The 27,309-nt window shown below is 51.0% G+C and overlaps 2 protein-coding genes across 7 annotated transcripts in view; one reads left to right on the top strand and one right to left on the bottom strand.

Annotated features, from left to right (window-relative positions):
* Positions 1-7,171, top strand: part of SGSM3 (small G protein signaling modulator 3) — a 30,904-nt gene extending 23,733 nt beyond the window's left edge. For all 4 annotated transcript variants that reach the window (XM_074871102.1, XM_074871103.1, XM_074871104.1 and 1 more), the window contains 9 exons: positions 434-488; positions 934-983; positions 2,274-2,426; positions 2,526-2,596; positions 2,939-2,987; positions 3,301-3,386; positions 3,725-3,847; positions 5,468-5,528; positions 5,934-7,171. In XM_074871102.1, the coding sequence (XP_074727203.1) occupies positions 434-488; positions 934-983; positions 2,274-2,426; positions 2,526-2,596; positions 2,939-2,987; positions 3,301-3,386; positions 3,725-3,847; positions 5,468-5,528; positions 5,934-6,017 (732 nt within the window). In that variant the 3' untranslated portion in view covers positions 6,018-7,171. The remainder of the gene's footprint in view (positions 1-433; positions 489-933; positions 984-2,273; positions 2,427-2,525; positions 2,597-2,938; positions 2,988-3,300; positions 3,387-3,724; positions 3,848-5,467; positions 5,529-5,933) is intronic.
* An 802-nt stretch (positions 7,172-7,973) lies between these two features.
* Positions 7,974-27,309, bottom strand: part of MRTFA (myocardin related transcription factor A) — a 97,462-nt gene continuing 78,126 nt past the window's right edge. For all 3 annotated transcript variants that reach the window (XM_074871099.1, XM_074871101.1, XM_074871100.1), the window contains 12 exons: positions 23,761-23,816; positions 22,112-22,187; positions 21,300-21,461; positions 19,693-19,868; positions 19,072-19,227; positions 18,324-18,574; positions 17,801-17,972; positions 16,405-17,520; positions 15,086-15,253; positions 12,775-12,948; positions 12,310-12,370; positions 7,974-11,861 (listed from right to left, as the gene is read on the bottom strand). In XM_074871099.1, the coding sequence (XP_074727200.1) occupies positions 11,362-11,861; positions 12,310-12,370; positions 12,775-12,948; positions 15,086-15,253; positions 16,405-17,520; positions 17,801-17,972; positions 18,324-18,574; positions 19,072-19,227; positions 19,693-19,868; positions 21,300-21,461; positions 22,112-22,187; positions 23,761-23,816 (3,068 nt within the window). In that variant the 3' untranslated portion in view covers positions 7,974-11,361. The remainder of the gene's footprint in view (positions 11,862-12,309; positions 12,371-12,774; positions 12,949-15,085; positions 15,254-16,404; positions 17,521-17,800; positions 17,973-18,323; positions 18,575-19,071; positions 19,228-19,692; positions 19,869-21,299; positions 21,462-22,111; positions 22,188-23,760; positions 23,817-27,309) is intronic.

Here is a 27,309-nt window from a genome sequence, read left to right as displayed (position 1 = left end):
GGAGTCCAGGGGAAGCAGCTGGCATTTCTGGGGACTGCCTGGGAATGCGGCAGTATGTTCCTGTGAGTGTTGTCTTGTGGGTCATTCTCAGTGCAACCACCAAGTCCCTTTCCTAGGTGCCATGCAGCTGAGCAAAAGATGGATTTGGTCCAACCTGGGTGCCAGTTTAACACTGTACACTAAGCTGTGGTAAGACTGTAAAAGCATCCATTTGTGTTTTAGCTGTGAGCATCCCATCTGAAATTGGGGAAAGCAGGGGTAACATTGCATTTGCAGTTGCTTTTTGCACTTGAAGGCCCTGGGCCAGGTGAGAAGAGAACATTAGCAAAGCAGCCGAGAATAAAACAGTTCCTCATTGTGCACACACAACCGAGCAGCTGTAGCCCTCCTCGCACTGCACTCTTCAACCAGTGTTTCCCACTCTGTTTTTCAGATCATTTCCCAGAAGGATGAGCACTGTTGGGTGGGAGAGCTGAATGGACTGAGAGGTGAGAGCAAGATGGATTGCACTGTGGGGAGGGGGGCCAGAGGCAGAGCATCCATTCTTCCACAGCAACTGCTCTGGCACATTTGCAGCAAAGGCTTTGCCAGTCACCCAGAGCATCTGCCAGGGACAAGGGAAATGTTAAAGGAGGGTATGAGAGCAGTGGTGCAGCTACCTGGTTACTTCTTGCAAACAGCAAATTTAGGCTCCTTCCTCCTGTCACAGGATGATTGGGTGCATGTCATCTCTGCTGCTTGGGAGCAGTGTCCTGGAATAGGCTTCCTCTTGCAGTTGCCTTAATTCTTGTGATTGAGGCTGCTTGTTTCCTTCTTTGGGGTTGGACCCTGTGAACTCTGATTTATTCTCAACTTCCACTGGGCTCTGGTCTTGTCTGCGTAGGGGTTTCTCGGTGTCTGTGTCAGGCTCACCTCTTTGTCCACTCTTTGTAGGTTGGTTTCCTGCAAAATTTGTGGAGATCTTGGATGAGCGGAGTAAAGAGGTAATTAAAAAGCCCCACAACAACAAAAAAAACCCAACGTAAAAAGAGTCCTGTCATAACTGAAAAAATGTAATTGAAAACAGCCGTATATTTGCCTCCTGAATCTGTTTGCTCTCTCTGGCTGTTGAGCGCTTAGTGATGTGATCAGGCAGCTTATCTTCCTGAACCTGTTTGCTCAACTTCCTCGTGCTGACCGAATGGAGAATGGGGGCCCTAGAGGGCTGCAGGGGGTAGCTGAGTGTGATGCCTGGGCTTGCAAGGGCCCTGGAGATGAACTTCGGGAAAGCTGAGAAAGCAGCAGGCAAGTACGCAGGAGGATCCTGTGAGCGGCGTTTTTGCCTGCTCCCCGCTGCCTGTGCTCTCTTCCTCCTTTGAGGCTGTGCCTGTGGATCCTGCTCGTGCTTTGTGGTCACCACAGTGGTTCTCCCCAAGCAGCTGTGTCGAAGGAGGCACTCTGTCTCGGTTCCTCTCGCAACCAGCAGTGGTGAGAGCATATACCTCTCCGTGGCCCCAAGGCTGGGGTGACGGATAGGAGACTAACATAGTCAGCTGCTGGCCTAGCCAATTTGCAGGGGAAGTGGAGAGAAGGCCCTGTTCTCCCCCTCCTCCTCAGCGTTTGGAGAGTGAGGAAGGAAGGTCTCAAAGGCTGACCTGAGACCCCCAGGAGAAGCCCTTAGAGCTGACATCTCACTTGTTTCCTCACCCCCTTCTCAGGGCTGGTTCCTTAGATGCAGATCACCTCTCTGTGTGTAAACACACCCTGTACTGCTGAGCAGTTCTCCTCCCAACTGTGAAAATAGAGAGGATCCCACTCATCCTAATTTGGGAATATCCTTCGTGTTAACAGCGAGGCAGGGTGATACCTCGAAGTGTTGTATCAGCTGACCTGGGACTTCCTATCTATCCCCATGTCTTGACTTTTAGCAGCTTACAGAGTCCCAGAGACCCTCAGTTCAAGTCCCTCTCCTTACCTGCTCAGCCAGCATCACACCAAACTGCAACATTTCCTACATGCTGAATGCTGCCAGGATGGTGCTGGGGTCACCTGTGTGGTCTCCTGGGAACCACCTAAGCACAAAGGTCTTGGTGTCCTGACAAATCCATGGGGAGTAGCACTGAACATGGTGCCTTATGCAAGAGCCAGCAAGAGCATAAGGGGTTAAGGAAGGGAGGGACTGGTGGGCACCTGGGAGTGGAAGAGGTCTGTGCAGAGAAGCTGCAGGTGGACCACCTCCATGCTCTGCACCCTTGCCACTACTATGCTGAGAGCTGGCTTTTCATGTTCCTCAGTACTCCATCGCTGGAGATGACTCGGTCACAGAAGGGGTGACAGACTTGGTGCGAGGGACGCTGTGTCCAGCCTTGAAATCCATATTTGAACATGGATTGAAGAAGCCATCTCTGCTGGGAGGGCCCTGCCATCCCTGGCTGTTCATTGAAGAGGTGAGATGTCTCAGTTCCCTCCGTGGGGCTGTGTTGACAGAGGACTTGGGTGAGGGGGCTGTAGGACAGAGGGTACTGACTGTCCCTCTGCCCTACTAGGCTGCCAGTCGGGAAGTGGAACGGGACTTTGACTCTGTGTATTCTCGCCTTGTGCTCTGCAAGACTTACAGGTAAGGCCACTTTATTCACACCAAGCGGCTGGGTCTGTGCCCTACACCTGCACGCTTATCAAACTGCTGCTGGGAAGGTGGAGACAGTCTGCCCCATCCTCCTCTGAGGGTGGTGTCGGCAGGCTGCTGTGCCTGTGCGCACTATGGGGCTGACAGTGGCTCTTGTCCCCTTCCCCAGGCTCCCATGTTCGCTTCTGGGGCTGTGTCTTGCTCTCTCATGGCTGCAGGATCACCTGTGGGCTCAGCAGTAGCAAGAGAGCTGTTAGGGTGTGGAGGGGGAAAGGTCTGCATGTGCCCGGGGTGGCTCCAGAGCTAGCTAGGTCTGTGCTGTGATCTTTGCAGGCTCGATGAAGACGGAAAAGTCCTCACTCCAGAGGAGCTGCTTTACCGGGTGAGTGCTGCCCCCAGCCCCGCCAGAGCCCAGCGCCCGGTGGGGGGAAGTTTCCCCTGGGGGGTCATGCCCATCTCTAAGGAGGTCCTCGAGTCTCCCAGACTTTCCCTGATGGGAAGGAGTAGAGACACCAGGTGCCTGGGAAAAGGCAGAGTGAAGCCATCAGAAAGTCTGGGCCCCTCTGATGTGAGCAAGTGGCACTGGGTGAGGGTGGGGAGCTCCGGGGAGGGTAGCATCTGGCTGTGTTACTAAAATAGCTGCCCAGCCTAAGGCTCAGGTGAGAAGGTGGTAACCACATCTTTCCTCCCTGCAGGCGGTTCAGGCTGTGAACATGACGCACGATGCTGCACATGCACAGATGGACGTGAAGCTTCGTTCCCTCATCTGCGTTGGACTCAAGTGAGTCATCTGGTCCTGATACCCCCAGCGCTGTGTGCAAGGAGCTTGGGAGGGGGCAGAGCGGGCTCAAGGGCAGCAGTTGTTTCAATCTATCCACTGCAACCACTGAGTGGGACCTGCTCCTTTCTTGTTCATCATGCTGGCCTGGCTCCTGACTGGACGAAGTAGCCCTTAGGACATGGAGTGGCTCACACAAGTTTCCTGGGTTATCCTGTTCCCACTGGGGATAAGACTGTGGATTGGGGTCAAAGCTTGGGCTGAAAATAGACTATCCCAAAGGGACGGGGCTTCTTTCCTTGGGTTCAGCCAAGTAACGTGCCTCCACCCCATTGCCGCAGCGAGCAGGTGCTGCATTTGTGGCTGGAGGTGCTGTGCTCAAGCCTGCAGACTGTGGAGAAGTGGTTCCATCCTTGGTCGTTCCTCCGAAGTCCTGGCTGGGTGCAGATCAAATGTGAACTGAGGTGAGTCTGTCCCCATGGGCCTCCCCAGGGTCTGGAATGGATTTCCTCCTCCTCTGCAGGAGGTGGCCCTCTCCAGTGAGTAGCAGCACGGGCTGCCCAGACATCCCCACTGCAGAGATTTCCTTCTGTGTGCTGAGGCAGCAGCAACTGTCTAGACAGTTTAATGCGTTGCACTGTGCCTGCCTGATCCAAGAGCAGAGCTTGGCTCCTGGGGAGCTGTTGTGACAAGCAGGCAGCCTCTGCCTGCCTGTCAGCAGCCTCCTGCTATGCCCTGCACCTACTCTGATGGAGAGACTGCCTTTTTCCATCCCCTTACTCCCCAGGTCCTCTGCCAGCCACCATGAGTCCAAGCAGGGAATGTGCTAGGGAGACTGACTGTCACTGGCCAGGAAGGAGTCGCTCACCGTCTGACTCCTGGTTAAGCGAGGGAGCGATGTCGGGCTAAACGCGGCTTTAGTGCCTGAGCTCGCACAAAGCACATCACTTGGAGCCCAGGGTGCACACCCATGCCACATGCTCCTGGCCCTCCTGTGCTTTGCAAAGCCACGTCCAGTCCCAGGGAGCCACAGAGCAAACCCACCACACCACTGCTCCAGCCCTGCTGCTGCTGCCATCCTGTGGGAACTGGCTTTTGTCTGTGCCACCCGGTTGCCTCCAGCCCCAGTGGGAGCACCTGTAGCCAGGAGCAGGCCTGTGTGCGCACACCTCAGGGTGCCCTGTTCTCCTTGTGCTGCTGCAGAATGGGAGGGAGGGAGTCCCCTCCACCTCTGTGCTGCCGTGTCCCTTTTCTCACAGCGTGGGGGCGGTGCTGGTTCAGCACCGCTGAAGGACCAAGCAGGACTGGGTCATGGCTGGGCCCGGGTTTGTGTGGAGCAGGAGCAGAGGCTTAAGCCATATTCCTCACAGCCAGCTTCCTGTGGGGAGGGCCCCAGCTCCCTCACTGCTGCAGGAGTTGGAGGAGACCCCCGCAGCAGTTTCCCCTGAGCCTGAAGGACTGATGAGCTTGCTGCCAGGAGGTCTGAGCTGTGTCCCTGTCCTAGGGGCAGGGCTGAGGCTGTGCCTGCAGTTCCTGCTTAGAGCCAGGTGCAGTGAGGGACCTCCGTGTGCCACCCACATGCGGCACGTGTGCATGGGGGTCAGGACGCTTCTCTTACTCCAGGGAGTGGGGGGGGGGGTGTGTGTGTGTGCAGAAACTCTGAGGTGCTACTGGCAGGGGACTGCTTTCGGGAGAGGAACCTGCAACCTGCCCTTGCCAGCTGCGTGCAGCCCTCAGCCCCGTGTGCCTGCGGTCTGGCAGAGCCCGGGGCTGCCCGTGCCTCCCTGCGATGCTGGGCCAGGTTCTGTAGGGGTTGCACTTGAGTCGCATCTTCAAGCTCCTCTTTCCAGCCTGGGCCTGGCAGGATGTGAAACCCAAAGAGGAAGGGGGAAGCGGGGAATGAATGACTGGTGCTGCCCTTTCAACACTAACAAACAAGGAATTTCATCCTTGTAAACGTAGTGGCGTGCTGGGCCAAGTTGAGGAGTGGGTGCAGTTGTGTGCCTGGGGGCAGCAGTTGTGGGCACAGGCTGGGAGTGTGATCTGGAGCTGTGGGGGTGTTATACCGCTCTCTTCCATTGCAGAGTCCTCTGCAAATTTGCCTTCAGCCTCTCTCAGGACTGGGAGCTGCCAATAAAGAGGGAGGTGAGTAGGTGGCATCTCTCATTCTCTTCCTCAGCCAGGGCCTTCGCTTGCCACCTCCCACTCCCAGCTTTGCGCTCCAGCCCATCCTCTGCCTCCTGAGAGGCTATGGATGGGGCAGCTCGCCCTGCCAGGGCAGGCTGCGTGCAGGAGCTGTGTGGCAGTGCTGGCAGAGGATGCTGCCCGCCCCTGCCCAGCTGGGGCAGGGGGAAAGGGGGTGCCCCTCCCTTCCCCGGTGCTCTCCAAACGCAGGGCCTCTCCCTGTCTCAGCTGCGCGAAGGTGGGAAGTGCAGGAGGCTGCTCTGTCTGGGTGCCGGAGACCTCGGCATGCTCGGGCTCTGCCTGCAGACGCAACCTCCCCTTCTCTGGGTGCAGGGCACTGACCCGGGTCTCTGTGTCATCCTGCAGGAGAAGGAGAAGAAGCCGCTGAAGGAAGGGGTGCAGGACATGCTCGTGAAGCACCATCTCTTCAGCTGGGACATAGATGGGTGACCCCCACCCCACCCCATCCTGGGGAACCTTCTCAATGGCGCACATTCTTTTACCCTACCCCCCCTCATGTCTCACCCCATGCCCTCCCCCCACCCCACCCACTTGTATCTGTGACAAAATCCCCTTCGGGGGGGGCTGCCAGGCCACCTGGGACAGATGGCAGCAGCACCAAGAGGCCAAGCTGCAGACCCATGGGAGGTGGTGGTCAAGGGTGATGCTGCAAAGGGACAAATGTGTTCTGGCTACAAAACCAGATGTCCCTTCCCAGCCTTCCCCATGTCTGCCCCCCCCCATCTTCTGCTTGCCCCAGCCCTGCCTCCCTGCCGGTGCCAGAGGGAGCGGCCTGGCCTGCAGCCCCTCACACACTGCTCCACAGGCCAGCAGCTGCGTGCATGTGCGAGCGTGTCTGCTGCTGTTGCTCTGGGGACAAGGCAGCCCTCATGGGGTGGCTTTGATCCATGAGAGCTGGTGCCGTTGGTAGACAGCACTGCGGGTGCAAGTGGAATCGGGCTGGTGAGACTCATTGCTGCAGGGGAGCAGGGAGAGCACAGCTGGCCCTGTGCCAGCCAAGGGCTGGCCCCTGCCGGGGAGGGGGATGGCAAAACCTGAAGCACTTGGACAAGTTCCTCTGACCTAGAGCTAGGGCTGAGAAGGGGGAACCAGCATCAACCTCATCCTGCCTCCCTGGCACTGGCATGGGGTGTGGACAAGAGGTGCCTGACTGCACCAGCCTGTTACTGCTGTAACAGCTTTAGGGGATGGGCCTGTCTCCTTTGGGAGCAGACAAAAATCACCTCTCCCCTAAACAAGAGTGTTTCATGCTGTCATTTTAGTCTCTAGATGATTTTTACTATTAACCAAAAAGCTGTAAATTAACTCCAGGAACGTGTATATTTTGGCACCGTTGTAGCTCAGGATGGGGTTCGGGTTGGAGCTGGCTCAGGGAGACTGACTCGTCCTTCTTGCCCTGCGGCAGCAGCAGGGACGCAGGTCAGGAGTGGAGAATTGCTGCTTTGTGGTGGTGGCTCTGGGTATGGAGTCTGTGACTTTCTACTGAAAGCGCTTGTCTGTGAGCACAAACTACTCATGAAATGACACTAGATTCTTACTTTCCTTTATTCGGTGGGTTTGTAAATAAACTGCATCTTGGGAGAGTGCTGGGCTTTGGATCTCTTTTTTGACAGGGCCTGGACTAGATTTAATCCATTTCTGCCATTTGATAATTATGACCCCATTTCTGTGCTGGCACCACAGCGCCTCAGCCCTGGCCCCAAGGCTGAGCAGCGGCCGGGGTGGGAGCAGTTGTGCTGCCAGCAGTGGCACTTGCCCCCCTGCTGCCAGCCCTCCCCAAAGTTCAGCACGCAGCAGAGCCCCAGAAAAGCAAGAGATACTCAAAACTAGGGGGTGAAGGGACACTGCAGGAGGAGGGCCCTTAGCAAAGTGTGAGGGGCTGGCAGAAAGGAGGGCTGGGCAGTGGGGGGGTGGCCATGGTGGTTTTGTACAGCAAGAAGCTTCTCCAGAAAAAGCAGGTAGAGTCTCATCTGCAGAGTGGGACAGGAACAGGGCCCGGGCCCAGGCAGGACTGCAGTCAGAAGCCCAAGCTCACAGGAGGGTGGAAGTTGCAGGGTATTTACTGAGGTGAAAATGAGTGTTTTCGGTCAAAGTAATGCCAGTAACCCCTGTGACAGCTGGGGACCCGGCTGGCCTTGGCTGGGGGAGGCTGTAAAACCTGCCTGTGCTCCTCCCACCATAAGACCTACTTCTGGTTGCAGCATAGGTGATTTCCATACACAGAGGGAATCTCCCTGCGGACGAGAAGGGATGAAGCATCACTGCTCAAGCTGCTTTTTTTTCAGGCTTGAGAAAGACCCAGAGGGTTCACCCACCCTTAGCTGGAAAAGGCAGCGTGGCCCCAAGCCCTCCCACCAGTGTAGCAGAGAAAGTTCTGAGCACGTGGCTGTTTGGAATTTTTTTAATAAAATGGATTTTTTTCAAATATTTGTAACTGAAAAAATAATTCAATTTAAAGATCCATTCTCTCCCCCGTTAACTTGTCACTTTTATCCTTTTCCAGTTGAATACTCGCTCTGGATCCGATGCCCCAACACCATCCGGCTCTGGTGGTGCTGATCGCCCCTCGCCGTTTGCTGCATAGCGGAAGGGAGAGTGCGTGCTAGTCAAATACACATTACAAACAAGTAGTGGTTACAGCAGAAAGATTCAGGATTACATTCAAGGTAGAGGCAGAACATCAGACTTTGTTTTTCCCAATGGGTGCAAAAATGTATGTCCAGGGGAATACCTCTTCCAACAAAGAACTATTGAACTATTATTCAAACAAATAATAGTAAGAAAGCAGAGAACCGGGCTAGCCTCCTCTGGGCACTGCTTGGGGAAAAGACTTTCTAATATTTCCTGGGATGAGGCACCATCTTCCCCTCTTCCCCTGGGCATAGGGTTATCACTCGCTCTCCTGCCAGAAGCCCCTTGTGCTGAGGGGCTCAGGCAGGTTCGCTGGGTTCCTCAGGAGGTGAAGCTCAAGATTCTGTATTGTCTGGGCTCCTTGAGGTCAAGCCCATCAGCCAATTTCAAGTATGTTGGGCAAATTTAATGTAATTAAATTCCTACAAAGTTTCACAAATGAAGGTGGGTGGGTAAAGGTGAAAGGGAGCAGCTGTGAGCTCAGCCTTTCACCAGCGACCCCTGGGAAGGGCGAGATCAGTAACAGGCATTGGGCTCTCTCTGCCGATGATGACTTGGGGGGCCTGGCCCAGCACAAGGAACCAGGGCTGGGTTCAGGCCAGGACTGCAGGGAGGGTGCTCCCACCTTCTCCTCGGAGCTCATTGCACTTAGATATTTTCATTCTTTATTTGCTGGTTGCAGCTCTAATTATTGGTACAAAAGAAATCACACATCTGGTTTTTGTGGAGGCTACTGCTCACAGTGGGCTAAAAGAAGCTGATTTTGCTTAAGTTTGACAAATAGGTGGCCTTGCTTTTTTTCCCTTGGCTTTTGAAAGATCATCCCCTCCCCCCACCTACTTTGCCCCTAAGAAGCCCCCTGCCTCCTGTGCCCACCTGGTCCCAGGGCTGGGCAGCTGCCCTGGGGAAGCTCTGTAAGGCAACTGCTCACGTGCTTGCTGCTCCCAGTGAGCACCAGGGCTGCACTGGGAGAGAAGTGGGGGGGGTGAAGGGGGTGTCCACCAGTCCCAGTTATTCTCATTTTCAGGACACGACACTGCAGCTTGAGCAACAGAAAGCAGGTGGGGTGGGGGAAGGGTGTATCCTCTCCAACCTGGACACTGAGGGACACAGGTAAGAGGCTCTGACTTGAGTACAACCTGGGGGAAGAGAAGAGGGCAGAAAGGAAGGAAGCTGCCAGCAGGCTCCCCCTGCAAATGATTAAGAAAGTGGCTCCCTATGCAGTTAAGAAGCAACTAGGGCTCAGGAAAGCAGGAATTTCAGCTGCAAAACAGGCTTGACCCCACTCGGCTGCCAGTTCAGTGGTTGGCAGACCACCTGCTGTGCAGGGCTGGCACCCCCAGCCCGGCTGCGGAGCTGCGGTACCCACACCCCTGTGGCAAGGCTGCCTCTGAGAAGAGCACCAGGTACCAAAGGGGCAGGGGAGCAACCTGTGCACACCCACACCTACCCCTTCCCAGCAGGCAGCACTGCAGCCCGGTGCAGGGGAAAGGTGGGCACAGCATCCTGGAGGAGACACTAAAAAGGATGGCAGTTTGCCCTTCTGCTGCCTGAGCAGGGTCAGCACCTTTAACTTCTAGAGCTGCTGCCTCCAGCCCTGCCCCACCTCCCTCAGCCTGAGCAGCCAGGACCAGCTCAGGGCTGAAGGAGGGAGAGCTGTGTGGTGAGGTGGCCACCTGGTGAATATGGCCATGAGCTACTACTAACAAATGCAGGGATTTAAAAGGGACAGGAGTAACGGCAGGAGAGCGAGCCCCAGGCCTGGGTTTCCAACACAAAACCCTGCCCAAGGAACAGCAGCACCCTGATGCTGAGGGTCTGGGGTACTCATTGCCCACAGGGCCACAGCTCCCAGGAAGCAACCCTTTGCTTTTGCCTGGTACCCCGTGGGCCTGGAGGGAAGGAAGAGCAGAGGTCAGCTGCCCCTTACTTGCTTTTGGGGTCCCACTTGTCCCCAGAAAGGCGCCCTCGCAGTCACACTACCAAGCTAGGAGCTGTGTTGTGCCTCACAATACCCCTTTTGCCAATGTGGCTTCCCTCTCTTGCCTGTTGGGGCTGATGTTCTTTCCCCTGGAGCAACCACTCCAGGGAGGTAACAGCACAGCTGAAGGCAGGGGACAGATTGCACATGGCCCCTAATGATATGTGGCTCCTTGCTGGCTGTGCCCCTCACACGCTCCCCAGGACACATGAATGCTTTCTTCTCCCTGACCCCCACCCCGGCTGCCTGCCCTGCTCACCTGGGGGTGCCTGTGGAAGCTGGGGGGGCGGGGGGTGTGCCTGAAGGTGAGTTGCCAGGCACAGCCAGGGGTCTGGGGCAGTGAAGGACAGGTTTAACATCTAAGGCCCTGGATTTTAGCACCTTAAGAATCAGTTTTGCAGCCCAAAGCAAGTGAAAGCAAGCAGGCAGGCCTCTGCCAAGCTCAGCAATATTTGGGAAACCAGCTTGGACGTTACCAGGTTGGTGGGGAACCCTGGTTCCCTTTGGCTACATTTGGAAAAGGTGCCTGTTCTGCCCAGCTCCTCGCAGCCCGGCCGCAGATCAGGCCCTCCCCTGACAAGAGGGCAGGTGGTGCAGAGGGTTGGGGCCCCCAGCTAGCGCTCCTGCCTCAGGGTCCTGCTCTGGAGGTAGAATCCCCTTCTGCAACCCTTGAACTGACACAACCCCCTTTACTCGCCAATCCCACAAGGCGTGGGGTGCTGCTTCGGAAAAGGGCTCAGGCCCAGTCACGCTCCGTCCCGCTGCGAGGCGCGAGGGAACGCCTGCCCCACGTGCTACCATCACTGCCCCTGCCTGGAGGAAGAGGGGCTGCTGGCTCCGTCCTCCCCCAGGCTGGGGCAGGCTGCACGGAGGGGGCAGGAGGCTGCCAGCCCCAGAGCTCCTGCGGCCTTCCCCCCACCCAGCAGCCGTTCGCCCTGCCCTGGCCGGGCCCGCTGCCCAGGCAGCAGCGACTCGGGCAGTGGGTCGGCCTCTGCCACCACTGCGGCTTCATGCAGGAAGGACACTGTTGGGGGAGGAGCACAAATACTAGGAGCTCATTTCTTTCTTTTTTTTTTGTTTTTGATTTTTGGTTGACTGGCCTCTTCCCCCTGCATGCCTATCCCGTCCCACTCCCATTCCCTTCAGTCTCTGCTCACAGAGTTACAAGCAAGAATCCCAGTGCAGCTGCAGATCGTGTCCATCAAGGAAGTCTGTGGAAAAGAGGCTGGGAGCCGCAGTGCTAAGGGGAGCCAGGCTCATGACAGGCCCCCCTGGCAGCTCCAGCCAGTCCATGCTGTCCAAGTTAGCCTCTGCCAGATCCAGGGCTATGCCCCCAGATGGCTCGTGAGCAAAGTGCAATTCTGAGGTGTCCATAGGTGAAGGCGGGTGGTCCAGGATGGCCGAGCTGCTCAGCATCTCACTGTGGAGGTCATCAATCAGGGACAGGGGCTCCGGCCCATCGTGGCCTGCCGTCAGCAGCGGGAGGCCAGTGCTGCTCTCCAGGAAGTCCTCCAGCCGGCCCACGGGCACTGGCTGCCCCAGGGACACGGGCACCGCCAGCTCTGAGGAATGGTGGCTGCTGGGCGGTGGGGAGCAGGCTGGAGCCACGGGTGGCTCCTTCCCAGCTGGGGACGACTGATCCTTGAAGTCAGCAGAAATCTCTGTACAGGGAACAAAGAGGCAGGCCAGGGTGAGGAAAAGCCCGGCCAAACACCAGAAGGATCCCTCCCACCCACCAGGGCAGCAGGGACGCCCCAGACTGAGCCATCACCAATCACCAGCTGGGATAAGGAAACTCATCCTGTGCCCGCGCTTGGCTTGCTGTGGAGTTTCAACCCTCCTCCAGGGAATTCAAGCTCTGTCCAGTACCACAGAAGTGATGTGCCCAGATGTGATGCAGCAGAGCCACCGAGAAGCTTCGTATCATTCTGTGATTCTATAATGCCCGACTGACATCTCTCTCAGTGCCTTAATGACTACTGCCAATGCTAAAGGCACTGGCAGGGACACAGGAGCAGAGAGCTGGGCCATGTCAGCCTCTCCCCTTGGTGCTTTACAATCCCCAGGCTCAAACCCGAAGACTGGGAACTGCTGGCTCTGTCTCCTTACCTCCACTTTCGATGAGGATGTCAAACAGGTCATCCATCTGCTGGCTGGAACAGCCGTTCTCCTGGAGATAACAAGCACAAGATTAGCTTCCTATTTCCCAGGGGAGCTTCCACCTCCAGTGACACCCTTGGCTGCTGGCTCTCCTCCCTCGCCCCAGGGACGGGGCTCTTATCTAGCAAGAATGAGCATGTGGAGGCACAGCACCAGAATCCCCTGTAACCCCAGGCTGTTACTGGATGGGAAGGTACAGTCAGCAACTGCTGTACTAACACTGCGCAGTGAGTGGCCTGGGATCTCTACCTGTGGTTTAGGGTCTGCCCCAAACCCTCCAGAAGGAATTCAGCTAGGAAGGCGCAGCTGTGTCTCCATTCTCCGTTACTTGCCCAGACCAGGGATCTAAGCAGATTTACAGTGGCACCTTTTCACCTGCTCTCCAAGGAAAGCAGGGAGAAGAACTGCTCTCACCTGGGCCTTTGGCTGTTGCTTCATGGCCTCTTCGTAGCCTGGTGGCTCTTTCATCGGGACCGAGGGAACAGGGAGAGGAGGTGGAGGCGTTCCAAAAAGCGACGTGTGCTGTTGCTGCTCCAGGTCCATCTGGGATGGGGAAGGGGCAGCAGGAGAGCCAGGCTGTGATGAGGGCTGTTTAGAATGAAGGCAGAAGGGCTGATCAGGGGAAAACCCACATCAACTCCTGTCTCAGCTGCTTGAGACACCATCACCCCCTCTCTTGGCAAGCGCTGCACAGAGGTCTCCACTGCTCTGCTTGCAGCAGCCTGGCTTCTTTCACATGCTCTGTGCACTATGCCCTGGCTGCAGGGGAGGAAGATAAGATTTCCCCTCCAACTCACAGCTGGAAATCTTTTGCTGATTTTTCTAATGCTAAAGCAACCAGACCACAAACCGCCACCGGGCCACTGCTGGGTGGGGAGAGCCTCATCTGCCCGAGTGGGGGATTCCTCTAGCACTGTGGAGAGAGAGGGCACTTCCCTTGTTGTGTTCAGCCTACTCTGCTCCATATATTCAGGATCTTTCACCCACCTCCCTCTGCAGTGCCTGTTTTGGGGACACAATCAAGCTTCACTAGCAGCAAGTTTCACAGCCTGATGGTGGATGGAGAACACCAGAACACTCACCAGCACCAGAGGCCTCCAAAGGAAACCCCAAGCGCTGCAGGAAGTGGTGCTCATGACTCAGCTTTACCAGATGAATCAGCACACAACTGCCCAGAACAGAAGTTAAAACGTGGATCAGGTCTTTGCCTCTACAGCAGTTAGGTGTGATTCACACTGAAGCTTGCTCCCCTGGAGCAGTAATCCCCGGGCAGTAGCTGAATGCCAGTTCCAACACTTGTACGTGTAGATGCTCTTCCCCATCCTGTTTTCCCCAGAAAGTTGTTCGTCTGTTCTGTGACCTGCAGGTAGAGGAGCAACCCCAGGCCCCAGACACTGCTCAGGGGTCTGCTCTCTTCCTGAGAGGGGCTGGAAATTTGTGCTGTGGCACAGGCCTCTGGGACGTGCTGCGAGGGTACCTTTTTGACACACTGAGTGGGGTGGCTTTGCCAGGAGCACCAATTTTCAGGGACTGTTTGTGGAAATCATCAGGGAAGAAGGGCTGCAGGTTTGGAGGTGCTGAGAAAGACAATACAGTGTGGGGCAGCTGCCCCGTGACCACCTGCAGACCTGGTTTCTGACCCTACAGGGAGGCAAAGGGATTAGGAGAGTCCCTACAGATTCCTCCACAGCACATGAGCCAAGGGAGTCTGATGGAAAAGGTGCCTTCGTTTACTTCTGCATTTCCTCAAAGGTCTCAAAGCAAACCAAGGCCCTGACCCTTTGCAAAGTGGGTATCCCACTCTGACTAAGCTAGAAATTACTCCTGTCCATATCCTTTCCAGGATCTGATTCAGAAGTGATCCTCCAAGCTCTAAAAACTCTTCATAATCTTTCTGTATCTTAATTACATGTTAGAGAGAGCATTACATAGGCTAGAAAGGGAGGAGATGGGCAGCAGAGGAGCCTCTTTAGAGCCATCACCCAGAGAAGGGGTCAAGCCGGCGGTGCTCTCTTTCCTGAACCAGCACCACGCTTCAAAAAAGAGATGATTAACAGGTATGCCCAAGGCACAGGAATGGAAATCACAGCATGTTCATCAGTACCAGAGTACTCATCCTTTTGCCCCTCTCAGGGCTCATACACCACCTTCAGTAGCAGACATACCACCCACTTCCATGCAGTAGTCACCTTTTCAGTTCAGCAGCACTCCTTCAAGAATCGGGGACACCACTGTGCACCAAGGCTGCCCACTCCGCCTCTCATCGCTTTTCATCGATAGAAAATGCTTGTTTAAAACACTGGCTGGTATTCTACCCAGATATGGGACCAAAGGGCAGAAGCCAGTAAATTGTCAGGGTTTAGCCCAGAGCTCTTTGCTGTAAAGCCTCCCCATCACTTCCAAGCATGCCCATAGGGGAGGACCTCATGGACACTCAGTGCTCTTGAAACCTCCTGCCTGACGGGCTCTCCATCACAGCTAGTGCAGCAGGAGGCAGGGGAATAGAGAGGCCATGCCAGGCACCCCTTCTGCTGCCACATTCAAGCTGAAAACCAAACACTCCATGCAGCTGCAAGCTGTGGCGGAAGCTGCTGTGAGATCTCACTTTTGCTGTGATGATGGTCTCTGACCAGGATTGTGTGTGTGTCCCCTTCCCACCGCTGCAACAAACCCCGGCAACAGGCAAAGAAAAACAAGGAAGAAAAGCGTGCAGGCAGTGAGCTACCTTTCTGACAGATTGGTTTCGTCCTCTGGGCGGCTGCTGCTGCTGCAGGGGCTGCTGCTGCTTCTGCACGGGCTGCTGCTTCTGCTGCTGCGTGGGCTGCTGAGGGGTGCTTGCAGGTAGCTGACACGGCGGTTGGCTGGAAGTTTTAGCGGGCGATGATTGTACTCTCTGGAAAGAAAAGGGTATCTGTGAGAAGTTATTCCCTGGACACAACATGGAGCAAGGCCTGTCTTTCTTAAAGGATTTCTGCAGTTTGTTCTTCCCCACTCTTTAGGAAATATAGTCAATTGTTCTGTTTCATCAAGCACAGAAATCAGATTGGGATGGGAATCAGAGTCCTAAAAGAGGAGGTAGTCCCAGTCGAAATCCCTGGGCTATCCATGACATCCCTCAAAGGCTGGCAGACCTGATACAGGACCTGTGCCTGCCTGGAGCAGCAGCGGAGTTCAGGTGAGATACCCTGGGCTATCAATGGTGACACTGGGTGCTGATATTTAGACAGCTGCCTGGCATCTCATCTGCTACACAGCAAACGCAACCTGTCCCTGATGGTAGACACTGCCACTTGGTCTGCAGAAGGTGCAGGAAATATAGCAGCAGAGAATGAAAATCTTCTCTTATGCCATGAAAGATGCTGGGGTTTGACTTATGCCATAAAACCTGGGCATATTTATCCTTTCCTGGAAGAAACAGTCTGAACACTTCCGTTAAGTGCTGAGCTCATGCCAACAGGGGAACAGTAGATCATCTCTGATGAAAGACTGTTAACACTGGAATACTGACACACATTAAAACAAAGAGCAGTCAAAAAGCAAAACGTCTGCTCCCAGGGTCTGATTTCAGCTCTTGGTAGATAAGGTGACCTATCTATCACTCGGTCTATGATCTCTCCAGTAAAGGGCAAGAGGTGAAATACACTCTACTTTTTTTTACTACCACAGACATAGTTGTTCTTTCACAAACTAGTGAAACGTGGCAGCAAACCCTTGTCCTCCAAGCCTGAGATCCTGCCTGACAAAAGGCAGAACCATGTGTTTGGAAGAATGCTGAACAGCCTGTGATGCACACAGTCAATCATGCATTGCTGTACACAGTTCATCATTGTCAAATTCCAGTCTTTTTGCTGAAGATCTGCTTACACTGCTCTGTTTTACAAAGCCATGATCTACCAGCCATCGTAGCAACCAACTCAGCCATTTTAGTATTTACTGCATTGAATTTCCGCCGTGTTAAGTCATCCTATGGTAACCTGAACAGCAAGAAGAGGGAGAGAGGAACCCAACTGCCTGCAGCAGGGCTGTGATCTAACCCTTGCCTACCTGCAAGGCTGGGCAGCTACTCCCTGCCTTCCCGTGGGGCGAGAGGCCCTGCCTCTCAGCACTCTGCTTGGTCACGGTGAGGACGATGTGGGTCCCTGTGGAGTCGGTGATGAGGGTGGGGGGAGGGGTGCCCTTGATGAGGTCACTCAGGGCACTCCCTTGCTGGCCAAGGAAAAGCCGCGGGCTGTGGGACTGGCACGGTGGCTCTGCTTCCGCGGCTGGCACCTCCTGCTTCACCATCACAGCTTTCTTTGGCACTGGGCTTGGATTTGAAGTGTCCATTTGGCTAGCGGTTGGTGCAGGGCTGAATTGGTCTGTTTGGCCACTGGATTGCTTTGCAGACTGGCAACTCAGGAAACCGTTTTCACTCTTGACCTGGATGCCAAATGCTACTGGGTTGGAGGCAAGGGCTGTTCCTTCTCCTGCAGCCGGTGGGGCTGGTAGTGACTGCTGAGAGCGCTTCTCCTGCTCTAGCTGTAGTCTAAGCATCTCAACCAGCTGCTGCTTCTGCTTTAGCATGCGGGTGAGTTCCTCGATCTGCTTGTCCTTCTCCTGGAGCATTTGGTCTTTGTCCCTAACTTCTGCATCTCTGCTGTTACCAGTGCTACACCGCTCCGACCTGGGTACGGCATTTATGCTGCAGGAGGCAGACTTGGAGCTTTCTTCCTTCACCAGGAACTGCACTGGAGACGCCTGCAAGGTGAGCTGGGTCAGGGGTGAAGTCACCATCTCTCCAAAGGTGTCTCCAGTGGCTGAGTTCTCATCCCCTGTGCTCATTTGTGAGCGCTCAGAAGGAGTTGGAGAAACAGGAGGAGTCGAGCCTGTGCTGCCAAACTTCATTACGCCGCCACCGGTGACTGTGGCCACAACTACTTCTGCTGGTGCGATGCCAGTGGTGACCAGGGCTGGCCCCGTGCTCAGCCTGGCAGCTGGGAAGGCTACCACCACTTCGGCAGCTTTTGGGAGGACAGCTGCTGTGCTGGGCTTGGGAGTGGGGGTGGTTTGGCCGGCTGCACCGTTCTGGTCTTGGTAAGCTCTGAGACGCTCAATCAGGTCTGTCTTTGTGCCCGAGACAGGCAAGGCCCTCAATTTCAACTCTTGCTTCAGCTCTGCTACCTGATATGGGGAAAAAACCAAAAGAGGGCAACATTGAGAGAACATACACTCCAACCAGAACAACTATTAACCGCTACCAGAGCCACGGGGCAAAGGACTAAACTGACCCTCCTGCAGGCCAGTAACCTGCTCCGCAGGTACAGACTGCAGGGCAGCAATACCGGCTGCCACCACTAACTCCTGTCAGTCCATCTCAGCCCTGCTCTGGGGCAGCAACATGATTCAGTACTGCCCTTGGACAATGGCAAAAAAGGGGCTGTGCAGCTTCAGAGACATTTACCTTCATCTCATCTAGGTTGGCAGGGAGAGGTCCGGGCTTGCCCACTGCAGCATTACTGTTCTGTCGCATCAGGCCACTGGAACCAGAGGATACTGAAGACGAGCTGCTGACTGTGGCAGAGAGATTGCGTACAGCAGGGGCACTGGCACCACTCTGCTGCTCTCCTGGCGGCCTGCAGGGAAACAAAAAAACACAGGCATCAAAACCAAAGTGGAAAGGCACCGGAGGCCCTCAGTGTCAACATATACGTTCAGAAACATCTGGGTCACTAGTGCCACCCTAGGCATTAAAGTGCACCAATGCCTTTGACTATATCCATGCCCCTTACTCTGCCAACTGACTCACTTCAGCTGCTTTTGTCTGATTCATCTGATACCCGCCCTTTCTGAGGCCTGCTGTAACCTAACAAGATTGAGTGCTTACAGCCCACTGCCACACCTCACACCTGGAGCACAACGTCTCTGATAACAGTACTGGGGAAGCAAGTGCTTCCAAAGAGAGAGCTGCCATCTAGGACCCATACTTTGGTGGGGCTGGCAGGATGGTCTGATAGTTGTAGTGCTGCTGCTGCTGGTTGAGGATCTGAAGCTGAAGAAAGAGCTGCTGCTGCTGCAGTATTTTGGCATAGGATGAATCCATGGGAGGAGCTCCCTTGTCCTGCTTTTGGTCCGGGGGAATATACTGATGATATTTAAGCTTCTTGACTTTCGGCTTCAACTCCTTGGCTTTTTTACTGCGCTGAGACTTCTCACTAGCAGACTTGGGCTGGCTTTGCTATTTGGAAGAAAAGGAAGCAAATAAGAATGGAAACACTGAAATAACGTAACACCCCACGTAAACCAGAACACACACTGGGATTTTCATTTCAAAATTCTCCAGATTTGACCTCAGGGTCTATCCATGCTTCTCTACAGGCAACAATATAGTCACAGCACCCACACTGGCTTACACTGCACCATAATGCAGGTCACCTTTCCCAGCACACCAGATCACTTGCTCATCCAGTGCAGACTCACTGACTAACTATGGATAATGTTGATTGTTTCAAAACATTCTGCATCAGGACCCATTTTACAGAAGGTGAATACATCATGGAACAGAAAAACCTATTAAATATGTTACAACTAGTGTCAGAGGAAGACACTAATGAGAAATAAGCTTTCCTTCCTTTGCATCTGTTAACACAGTACTTCCAACTCCAAACTTTCTTCAGAGTAACCATCTTATCTTCCTTCAGACTATAACAATGAAGAAATCAGGCAAAAAAGTACCTTAATGAGTGTTGGTGGGGGCTTGGCAGCAGTAAGAGCCGCTCCATTGGTAAGACTAGGGGGCAGAAGGGGTGGTGGTGGCAGAGGCGGGGGTGGCTGTTCAGGTAGGAAAAGTGTTTCACTGGAGTCTGCGCTAATCTGCAATTGGGATGTACCCTGCAGGGACAGAAAAAGGCATAATGAATACATGTATGAGGAGGGAAACAGTTTAAGAGAGTGCAGGAAGTGTCCACTTAGAGAGAAGCAGCACAGGCTTCAAGTCATTAATTAGACTCCTTTAAGCCACTGCTTCAGCTGTCCCTGAGAAGCAGCACAACTTCTTAGAGCAGAAAAGGAAACAAAATCCCACACCTGTATCTCCCAGCTTTGCCTGACAGAATCAGTCGCACACAGGCTGTATCACCAAGTAATGACTGCCCCCCTTGCCCACGTGGCACCACCATGGGGGCTTCTGAATAACCAGAGGACTTCACCAACACCACACAGAGCTAAGATCCCTTGTGAAATCTCACAGACTACACCTTTCAAGGATCCCTCAGTCTCACTTTTTAGGACCCTCTGCCACTAATCAGCAGTAGCTGTGAAGCTCCAGGGCACTGCAGGAGGCCACCGCATTCTCACCTGAGCTAGTGATGTGCCAGTGGTGCTAGGAAGAGGCTCACAAATCCGGGAGTCCATCGGCGATGGGACAGACCCCTGGGACTCATGGCTGGCTGGCTGTTCTGGGGAGAGGGCATCACTGCTGTCCTCATCAAAGGAGGAATTGTCTGCAACCTTTGGGTAGTTCACCTGTCCAACTAAAAATACAAACATCAACTGTGGCCTTTAAAGTGGAGTAAGAGATTATTTCAGTTGACACTAGATGTTTCACAAAGATAATGAAGGCATGGAGAGAGTTGTGTCTGAGTTGTGCCTAAAGCACCAGCTAAAAATGAGAGAACAGAGCGCATACCAGATCAATTTTAGGTAGAATAAAATAATACAGACTGGGGTGAACCATTTCCCTTGCTTCTTAGCTAGACAAGATCAGGAAGTGTAACAAGAGCTACTTAACTCTGCCCAAACCCAGACCTGTGGCATGGCTAATTTGATTATCATCTGGCACCAAAGAAGAAGGTTAGACAGGGTACGGTTGAGTCATGGTTTCTTTGATGTTTATCGTGTGTGGTGGAAGGAAGAATCCCTCTTCAAGACAGAATCCCAAACTGTCCTCTAGTCTTACAAGCAACAAGAGCTATGGATTAAGCGGTGGCCCTGACTGCTATTAGCATTTCTGTCTATCTACATGTCCAGGAGATAAATTCATGTGAGTGTACATCTGTAATGTACTAATGTTTTTTAGATTATATTATCTCAAATTTATCCTGGTATGCAGGAAAATACTATCATTTGCACCTAACCTAAAAGCAACAGAAATCCAGAGAGGTGTACTTTGCTCAGTCTGAAGCAAGCCACATCTCTAATGCTCCAGTTCACAAGTTCACTCTTTCTCTTCTTCAACCACGTCTTGTGCAATAGTGAAGTCAGGCTCTCCCAGAACACCGTCCTTTTCCTTTTTCATGAAAAGTATTCCATCTTACTCACAGTTGTGTCCCATTTGTCTTTAAAGTAGCTGTGTGTGTTTGAGGGGATGAATAAACCACAGACACACACAGACTGCTCAGTCTGGGAAGACAGGAAAGAGCACTGCTGAGGCAGTGGGAAGGCTATTCCTCAGCATTCCTTTCAGCCCTTGGAATGGCACTGGCATGATTTACATCTGTTCTGGTTTATTTTTAAAGGGGTTGAATCCTATGAAGTTTTGAAGTTCACAGACAGCTTTTGTTTCATCACACCTGTTTATATTCTGTCTCCTCTCCCTGATCTGAGTAAGTCAGTGGGTTCTCCCTGACCAAGGTTGCTGACACATTATACTGAGAGAGGGATTTTTAAGGAGAGAATCTACAGAATGCAATCTTCAACAGTCTTTCAAAGTCTTTAGGGTATGCAATTGCTTTCACGTTATTCTGGGATGTCCATACTTCCTATAATTTAATGCCTCCATAGCACTATCTGGGCCAGAGGGAGTTCTGCTTTTCAGAATGCTTGGGGCTGAAAGCCTGTGATTCTGAAAGAGGAAAACAAGACCAACCATGGAATTGCAGTCTCTTAGACAAGCAGGTGAATTGATAGGAAATCACAGCCACCTGTGGAAAATGCCCTCAAAAAAGATCCTCCTCCTGCCTTACCGATAATGGCTTCCTTCAGGCTCGATTCCACAGGCAAGATGTTCTTCTCCACCAGCTCCATGGGACCTGGCCTCTGCGCTATCTTCTCATTGAGGTCATCTGCCAGTCTGGCTCTCTTTAGCTTCAGCTGCTTAGCCTGCAAGGAGGGTTCAGCTGAGGTCTCTGTTCAGGGGAAAGTAAATAAAATGGCATCAATCCAGCAATGGTCAACCTATGCACTTCAGCAGTATTTTACTTCTATTCAGAAAGGTAACTCTAGATAACGGTAGATAACTGTACAGAAAAATAGTTGCAGAGAACAACAGATAACTACGCACAGGTAGTTATAAAGATAACTACAGTACTCCTTGTGACTCTAGAATAGGACAAATTCACTGTTTTCAAACTGATTCAGCCGATTCTCATTCATCTTTTCCCTTTCAGTTGTGTCCAAAGACGTGGTGCTCAGCAGCAGCCATAATACTCTCTCTCTGAAGCTGAGGTGCTCACTAATTAGATCAAATCTGCCTCACTCCCTCTTGGATATTTTTACAGTGTGTTCCCTTAGTAGAAGAGCAATCCATGGTCATTCTATTTCATTGTTGCTCAGCTACATAAAACTGCACTATTTGAGTTCACATAAGAGATTCTTCTGAGGATCTCCATGCAAGCAGAATTGAATGACTCCCAAGAAATCATGCAACAGGCATGACGATCTGCCCACTCCCAAGTGAAAGAAAGACTTGGGGGCCAGAGGCAAAATAGAAAGCTGTTAAATGAGTAATGACAATAAAGTTTATTGTTGATGTTTTCCTGTGTAGTAAGTGCCATACCTTCCAGAATGTGCATCCTAACCAGCTCTGATCTCTCTGGCCGGGACCGAATTTTCCGTTTCAGATAGTCCTCTGTCTACAGCAAAAATAGACAAGCAAGAACCAATTTCAGTTGATCAGACACAGGAGTGAGGTAATCTTGGACAGCACAAACAAGAGAAACAACCATCTTTCATTGTTACTGAGATCTAAATAAACACAGAACACAGAAGGGGCATATCTTCTGTCCCAGAGCATCCAGAGAACAGGCTTATTCTAAAGATGACCTTCTACTGTAATTGCCTCAGTCTAGCCATGCACTGCTGCACAGAACACAAACCGGAAGGGACTTCCTCAAGAGCTAAAGCCCTCTTTTCCCCTTTTATGCAACACCACTAACTTGTGTCAGGGTGAAATTCAAGACATTTCTTTTTGCATTAAAGATAAATGCACTGGTTCCATTGTTCACAGCAAATACTTTCATGTACTGCTGGCATTCAGGGCTAACTTGTGGTTTGGGCATACTCTTTTATTTGTTTAAAGATATGTTATTTGCTAAGCTAAAGACCCTATGCAGTCCCTTGGCAGGCACAATCTTAATGCTATGACAAGACTCATTTCATTTCTAGAGCTGCTTTAAGCTCTGTCTTTGGAGAATGCACTACAGAGCAATATACAGAGATGACCCTGTCTGGGCCGAGCACGTTTCCGTTTACAGAGCCCAGGAATGGGAATCTGGGAACAGTGGGTAACGGACTGGTAACTACTGGCCATCAGGATGGGCCTTCAGAGTAAATAAATATTAAAGTCACTCAGAAAACTGCACCATACTTGCTCAATTACCCACACCAAAATATTAACTTAATAAAAAGGTTTTAGGAAAAAGGAGGAGGAAGAAGCAAAAGCCTTTGGGACACTGGTCTTAATGCAAAGTCCACTGTTCCAATCCTTCCATGGTTTCAAGTGCTAACACTCCCTTACAGGTTTTAATCACAGCTGTTATTTTTTTACTTATGTTGCTTTCACTTTTAAAACAAAACTTAGCCCAACAGGTTTTATTGCTCCCATCAGCTAATCAGACAAAAAACTATCCCCATAGGCCTTTTGAAGAACAGAAATCATCAAGAAACCCCCCAGTAAGCAAAGGTGCTCTGTGACGCCTGGCTTCCTCTTTCTATAGAGCCATTAGTCTGCGTGATTTCAGTGTTACAAGATTTTGAGGGGGATCTTCTCTATTAAATTTTCAGTTTCTAATGTCCTAGATAAACAAGTGCACATGCAGGTAACTGAGAAACCATACGCTTTCTTCAAAGGTGGAACTGAGTTCCACATGATAGGTGCATTTAAGGGCAAAACAGACACCATAAAAATAAAAATGTAAAGTATATGGACAGGGAGGAAGAGTAATACCAGTGACTTCCAGAAAGAAGACTCCAGGGGAAATCCAGGCACCATATTCAATGGTTTTTAGGTACAACTAGTTCACTGAGGGTTAACCACCACCTCATACAAGCTAAAGAACACCCCATCCAATACATCTCTGACTACATAGTACAGTATTATATCCAGAATATGAACAATTCCCTTCTGCATCTCATTAACAAATACAGGATGCCCAAAACATACTACTCCTGACTTCCCCAAAACATTAAAGACAATATTCATCTTACCCTGGCCCGCTCCAAACTCCTTCTTTGTTCATGAAATGCAGCTGGACTTTTCAGAGCTGTTGAAGGGAAAACATTTAGAGAATGAATTAGAATGATGGAAGTTCTCTCGCTGCAATCCCTTCAGGCCAACTAAGTTAGCAAATATACTGCAGCAACTGCCTCCTGCATCTTTCAACACACTGGACCAGATCTCCAGCTGGTATAAAGCAATGTGAATTGACATACTCCATTTGACAGCCCAGGAGCTACAGGAACTGACCTCAACTTTTTGTGGGCTGCTGAAGAGACTAATACTGGTATACTTCTAGTCGAACTAACCACTGCTCACAAAGTTGGGTCCAACAACATGAGTCAAAACCAGACCCCCAACAAATGCCTTTTATAAGCTTCAACATAGAGTAAGATATCCAAGACCCTTAAGTAAGGGAATGGCACTGAAACACTGAAGAGATACATGAAATGGTTGGAAGGATGGGGGAGGATCCTAATGAACTGTAAATCCTCTTTACTACCTTTTAATGTCAAAGGAAGCTGCAGGTCTTTCCTTAATCTGCACCTGTGTTTTGTGTACATGCAAGGGCTGGTTGCAAATTCTGCAGGTCCACAGGACATGTATATTGTTCCGTGTAAGAGAAACTATCGTGAGAACAGGAACACTTGGACAGGAAAGTACATCTGTCTGTTGACAGAAAACCAAGACTTGAGGAATTAACAGCAGCTCTCCATATAACAGACCTCCTCGCCCCCTCAGGCCCAGTATAAATCCAGAGCCAAAATGGATCATGTTTTAAGAAACTGATCCTCTGCTGTCCAGGACCGTACTAACCCTGGAGGAATCTCTCACTCTGCCTGGCTCCTCTGGAGCACACAAAGCTCACGTCCCACAGTAAAACCAGAGAAAGAGGGTCACAACGGTGTCACTAGCTCCTCACAGTTTTCCCAAATCCACAAGTAACTTGACTTTTAAAACAATTGCATTGTGGCTTGTATTCAGAACTAGCTGAAGGGATCATATTTCTGAAATACTCGTATTAAAACTGCCTGGTGAAGTTTCTAAATTACCATCAAGCTAAACAGCAAAGGTAAAAAACTTCAGCTTTAAAGGTAAGTTGTAAGTCTTTTGAAGACAGAAATCTAAATTTGTAGAGTTAGTAACTCCAGAGTACTGCATCTAGGTCCTATGAAATACAGGCTACTCATTTTTCACTTAAGACCAATGATTAAATACTTCTCAAATGCAACTTCATAATGAAATTTCCAAAGACTATTAAAAAATAAAAGCCCTTGCATAAATGCAATGTAAGAAACTACTTTTAATGCACGTGTAGACTTCTAAACTCTTTCCTACAGAATAAAATGGAGCAGCCAAACACAAAGTGTTAAGACAGACACACGTTCCGTGAAATATAGACAGACTCACTCTAGGTTCACATCAATGGGGTAAAAAGAATTTATTCCATATGCCAGGAACTCTGAATACACCAAGGCATCACAGGTGCAATTCAGACTACAGAAGTGAATGAAGAATGATTTGTAGAATAAATTAACAGTAATTGAAAACTTACCATAGTGAGTGAGTGTACAGACCCCTACAATGATGGGGCAAATAGTTCACGTTCAGATTAAAGATAGTTTCATACAATCTGGTTATGGTGAGAAATCACCAGAGAAAGTTATGCAAGCTGTGAAATGGGAGTGCACTGATTGCACTCTGGGATAAACCAAAGCAAGGGTAGAGATATAGTTTTGCAATAACTGCAAAAATAATATAAAAAGCTTCACTGGCTAGCTGAGACATCAACTCCTGGGCAGTCTGACTTCACTTTGGTGAAGGGCAAGCAACAAATATTATTGGGAAATACCCTTTTCAAGCCACAGGAACTGCTTGTGAATATGCACACACTTGAACTTAAACACCCATTTCTTTCACTGTATGCATACCACAGAAAAGTTAAATAAAAGTTCAGGTACACTTGGGCGAAGATACCATGCAATATATAAATTGGTATAAAAATCTACCCTGGAGACAAGCGAAGCAGGACTTCTCTTGAGTCTTCAAAAGCTCTCTACCACCAGAATATGCAGGCACGGCAGTAATTCTTTACTCTCCCCTTCCTGCCTACCTCTGCCATCAGTAAGAGGCAGCACATGAACTTTAAGTGACATTTCCCTGACCATAGCAAATGGTCAGGAAAGTCAACTGCAGGACTTCAGCTGATGTCACAGGTAGTCCAGGAAAATTCTTGCATACAGAAGAACAAAGCAAGAAGAAAAGAATCCCTGAGGAAAAAAAAAAAAAAAAAGCCCTCCCCCAAAACACATACATATTAAATAGTAAGTAATGCAAAACTGCTACGGGAAGAATCTTGAGAAGAACAATTTCAGTCTCTCATGACTAGTCCTCTGGAAACAAGCACTGGGTTGTAGCTCTCTGGGCTGGCAACATGACAGAGGACTTCATATTCGACCTCTGAAAATGTCAAGAGGGCACAAATCCTTCGCTGCTTCCCTCAGCAATCTAGGATGAGGCTGACATGCCAGAAGGGGGTGTCTATTGTAAAATCATACTCCATTCGAAGTTAGCCTTGCACATTTTTCTGGTTTTGAAATGACTACATAGCCCAGAGCTGTGGAGCAACTCTGCTAACTTTACTATAGCAAACAAACAAAAAAAATCCTATGAAGAACTCTGAAGCAGTAAGGCTCTGGATAAGCTCTACAGGAGATCCACAATGCAGACATGCCCCTTTCCCAGTTCCTACCGCTGCCCTTCCCAGTCACTTGGCACTGACCCCTGCAAAACTATTCCTGCCCCCCATACCCTTCTGGCTTGCTCACCCAAGTGCTGCTTTATCCATTCCACTCAAAATTACCCATACTGACAAAGCTCTACTGTTCTCAGCCATATCAGCCATTCCGGCTCATTCTGAAGGGGTACGCAAATGAGCGGCTGAGCTGGTGGAGCAGAAACAGTGGTAACCAGGTATGCGTGGGGCAGCATTTCTACCACTGACACAGCATCCACGTCCACAGCTCTGAAGCAGCAGATATAACCACAGAAAAGAGGGATGAAGAAACTCCAATCCCCTAATGATTTCTCACTGCACAGGCTGGATAAGATATACTAAACTAGTCCTTACAGTAGTTTGTCTAACCTGTTCTTGGAGACCTCTCATGAAAAAACGCAATATCATTGCAGAGAAATTATCCCAGTACATAGATGTCCTTGCTATTTAAAAACCTTTCTGAATGTCTAATTTACATTTCCCTTCATATAATTTATATTCTTTATTCCCTGCCTTACCTGCAATGATTACACTGAACAATTTATTCTCTTCCTCTTGCATCTATCCCTATATATTTGAAAACTTTGGTTTTCCTACAGTCTCCTGTTATATAAAATGACCAAAGCCAGTTTCAACCTTCCCTTATAGATAACATTTTCCAGACTCTTCCTTGCTTACTCTCTTTTGGTCTCCTTCCATTTGATCTGCATTTATTGAAGTATAGTGTACAAAATTTGGTACATATTCCAGACTAGGCTTTATC

This window comes from Strix uralensis, chromosome 5 (genome assembly GCF_047716275.1).
Source record: "Strix uralensis isolate ZFMK-TIS-50842 chromosome 5, bStrUra1, whole genome shotgun sequence".
Taxonomy (NCBI): domain Eukaryota; kingdom Metazoa; phylum Chordata; class Aves; order Strigiformes; family Strigidae; genus Strix; species Strix uralensis.
The sequence above is the reverse complement of the archived record's forward strand: the minus strand, read 5'-3'. Positions and strand labels throughout refer to the sequence as shown.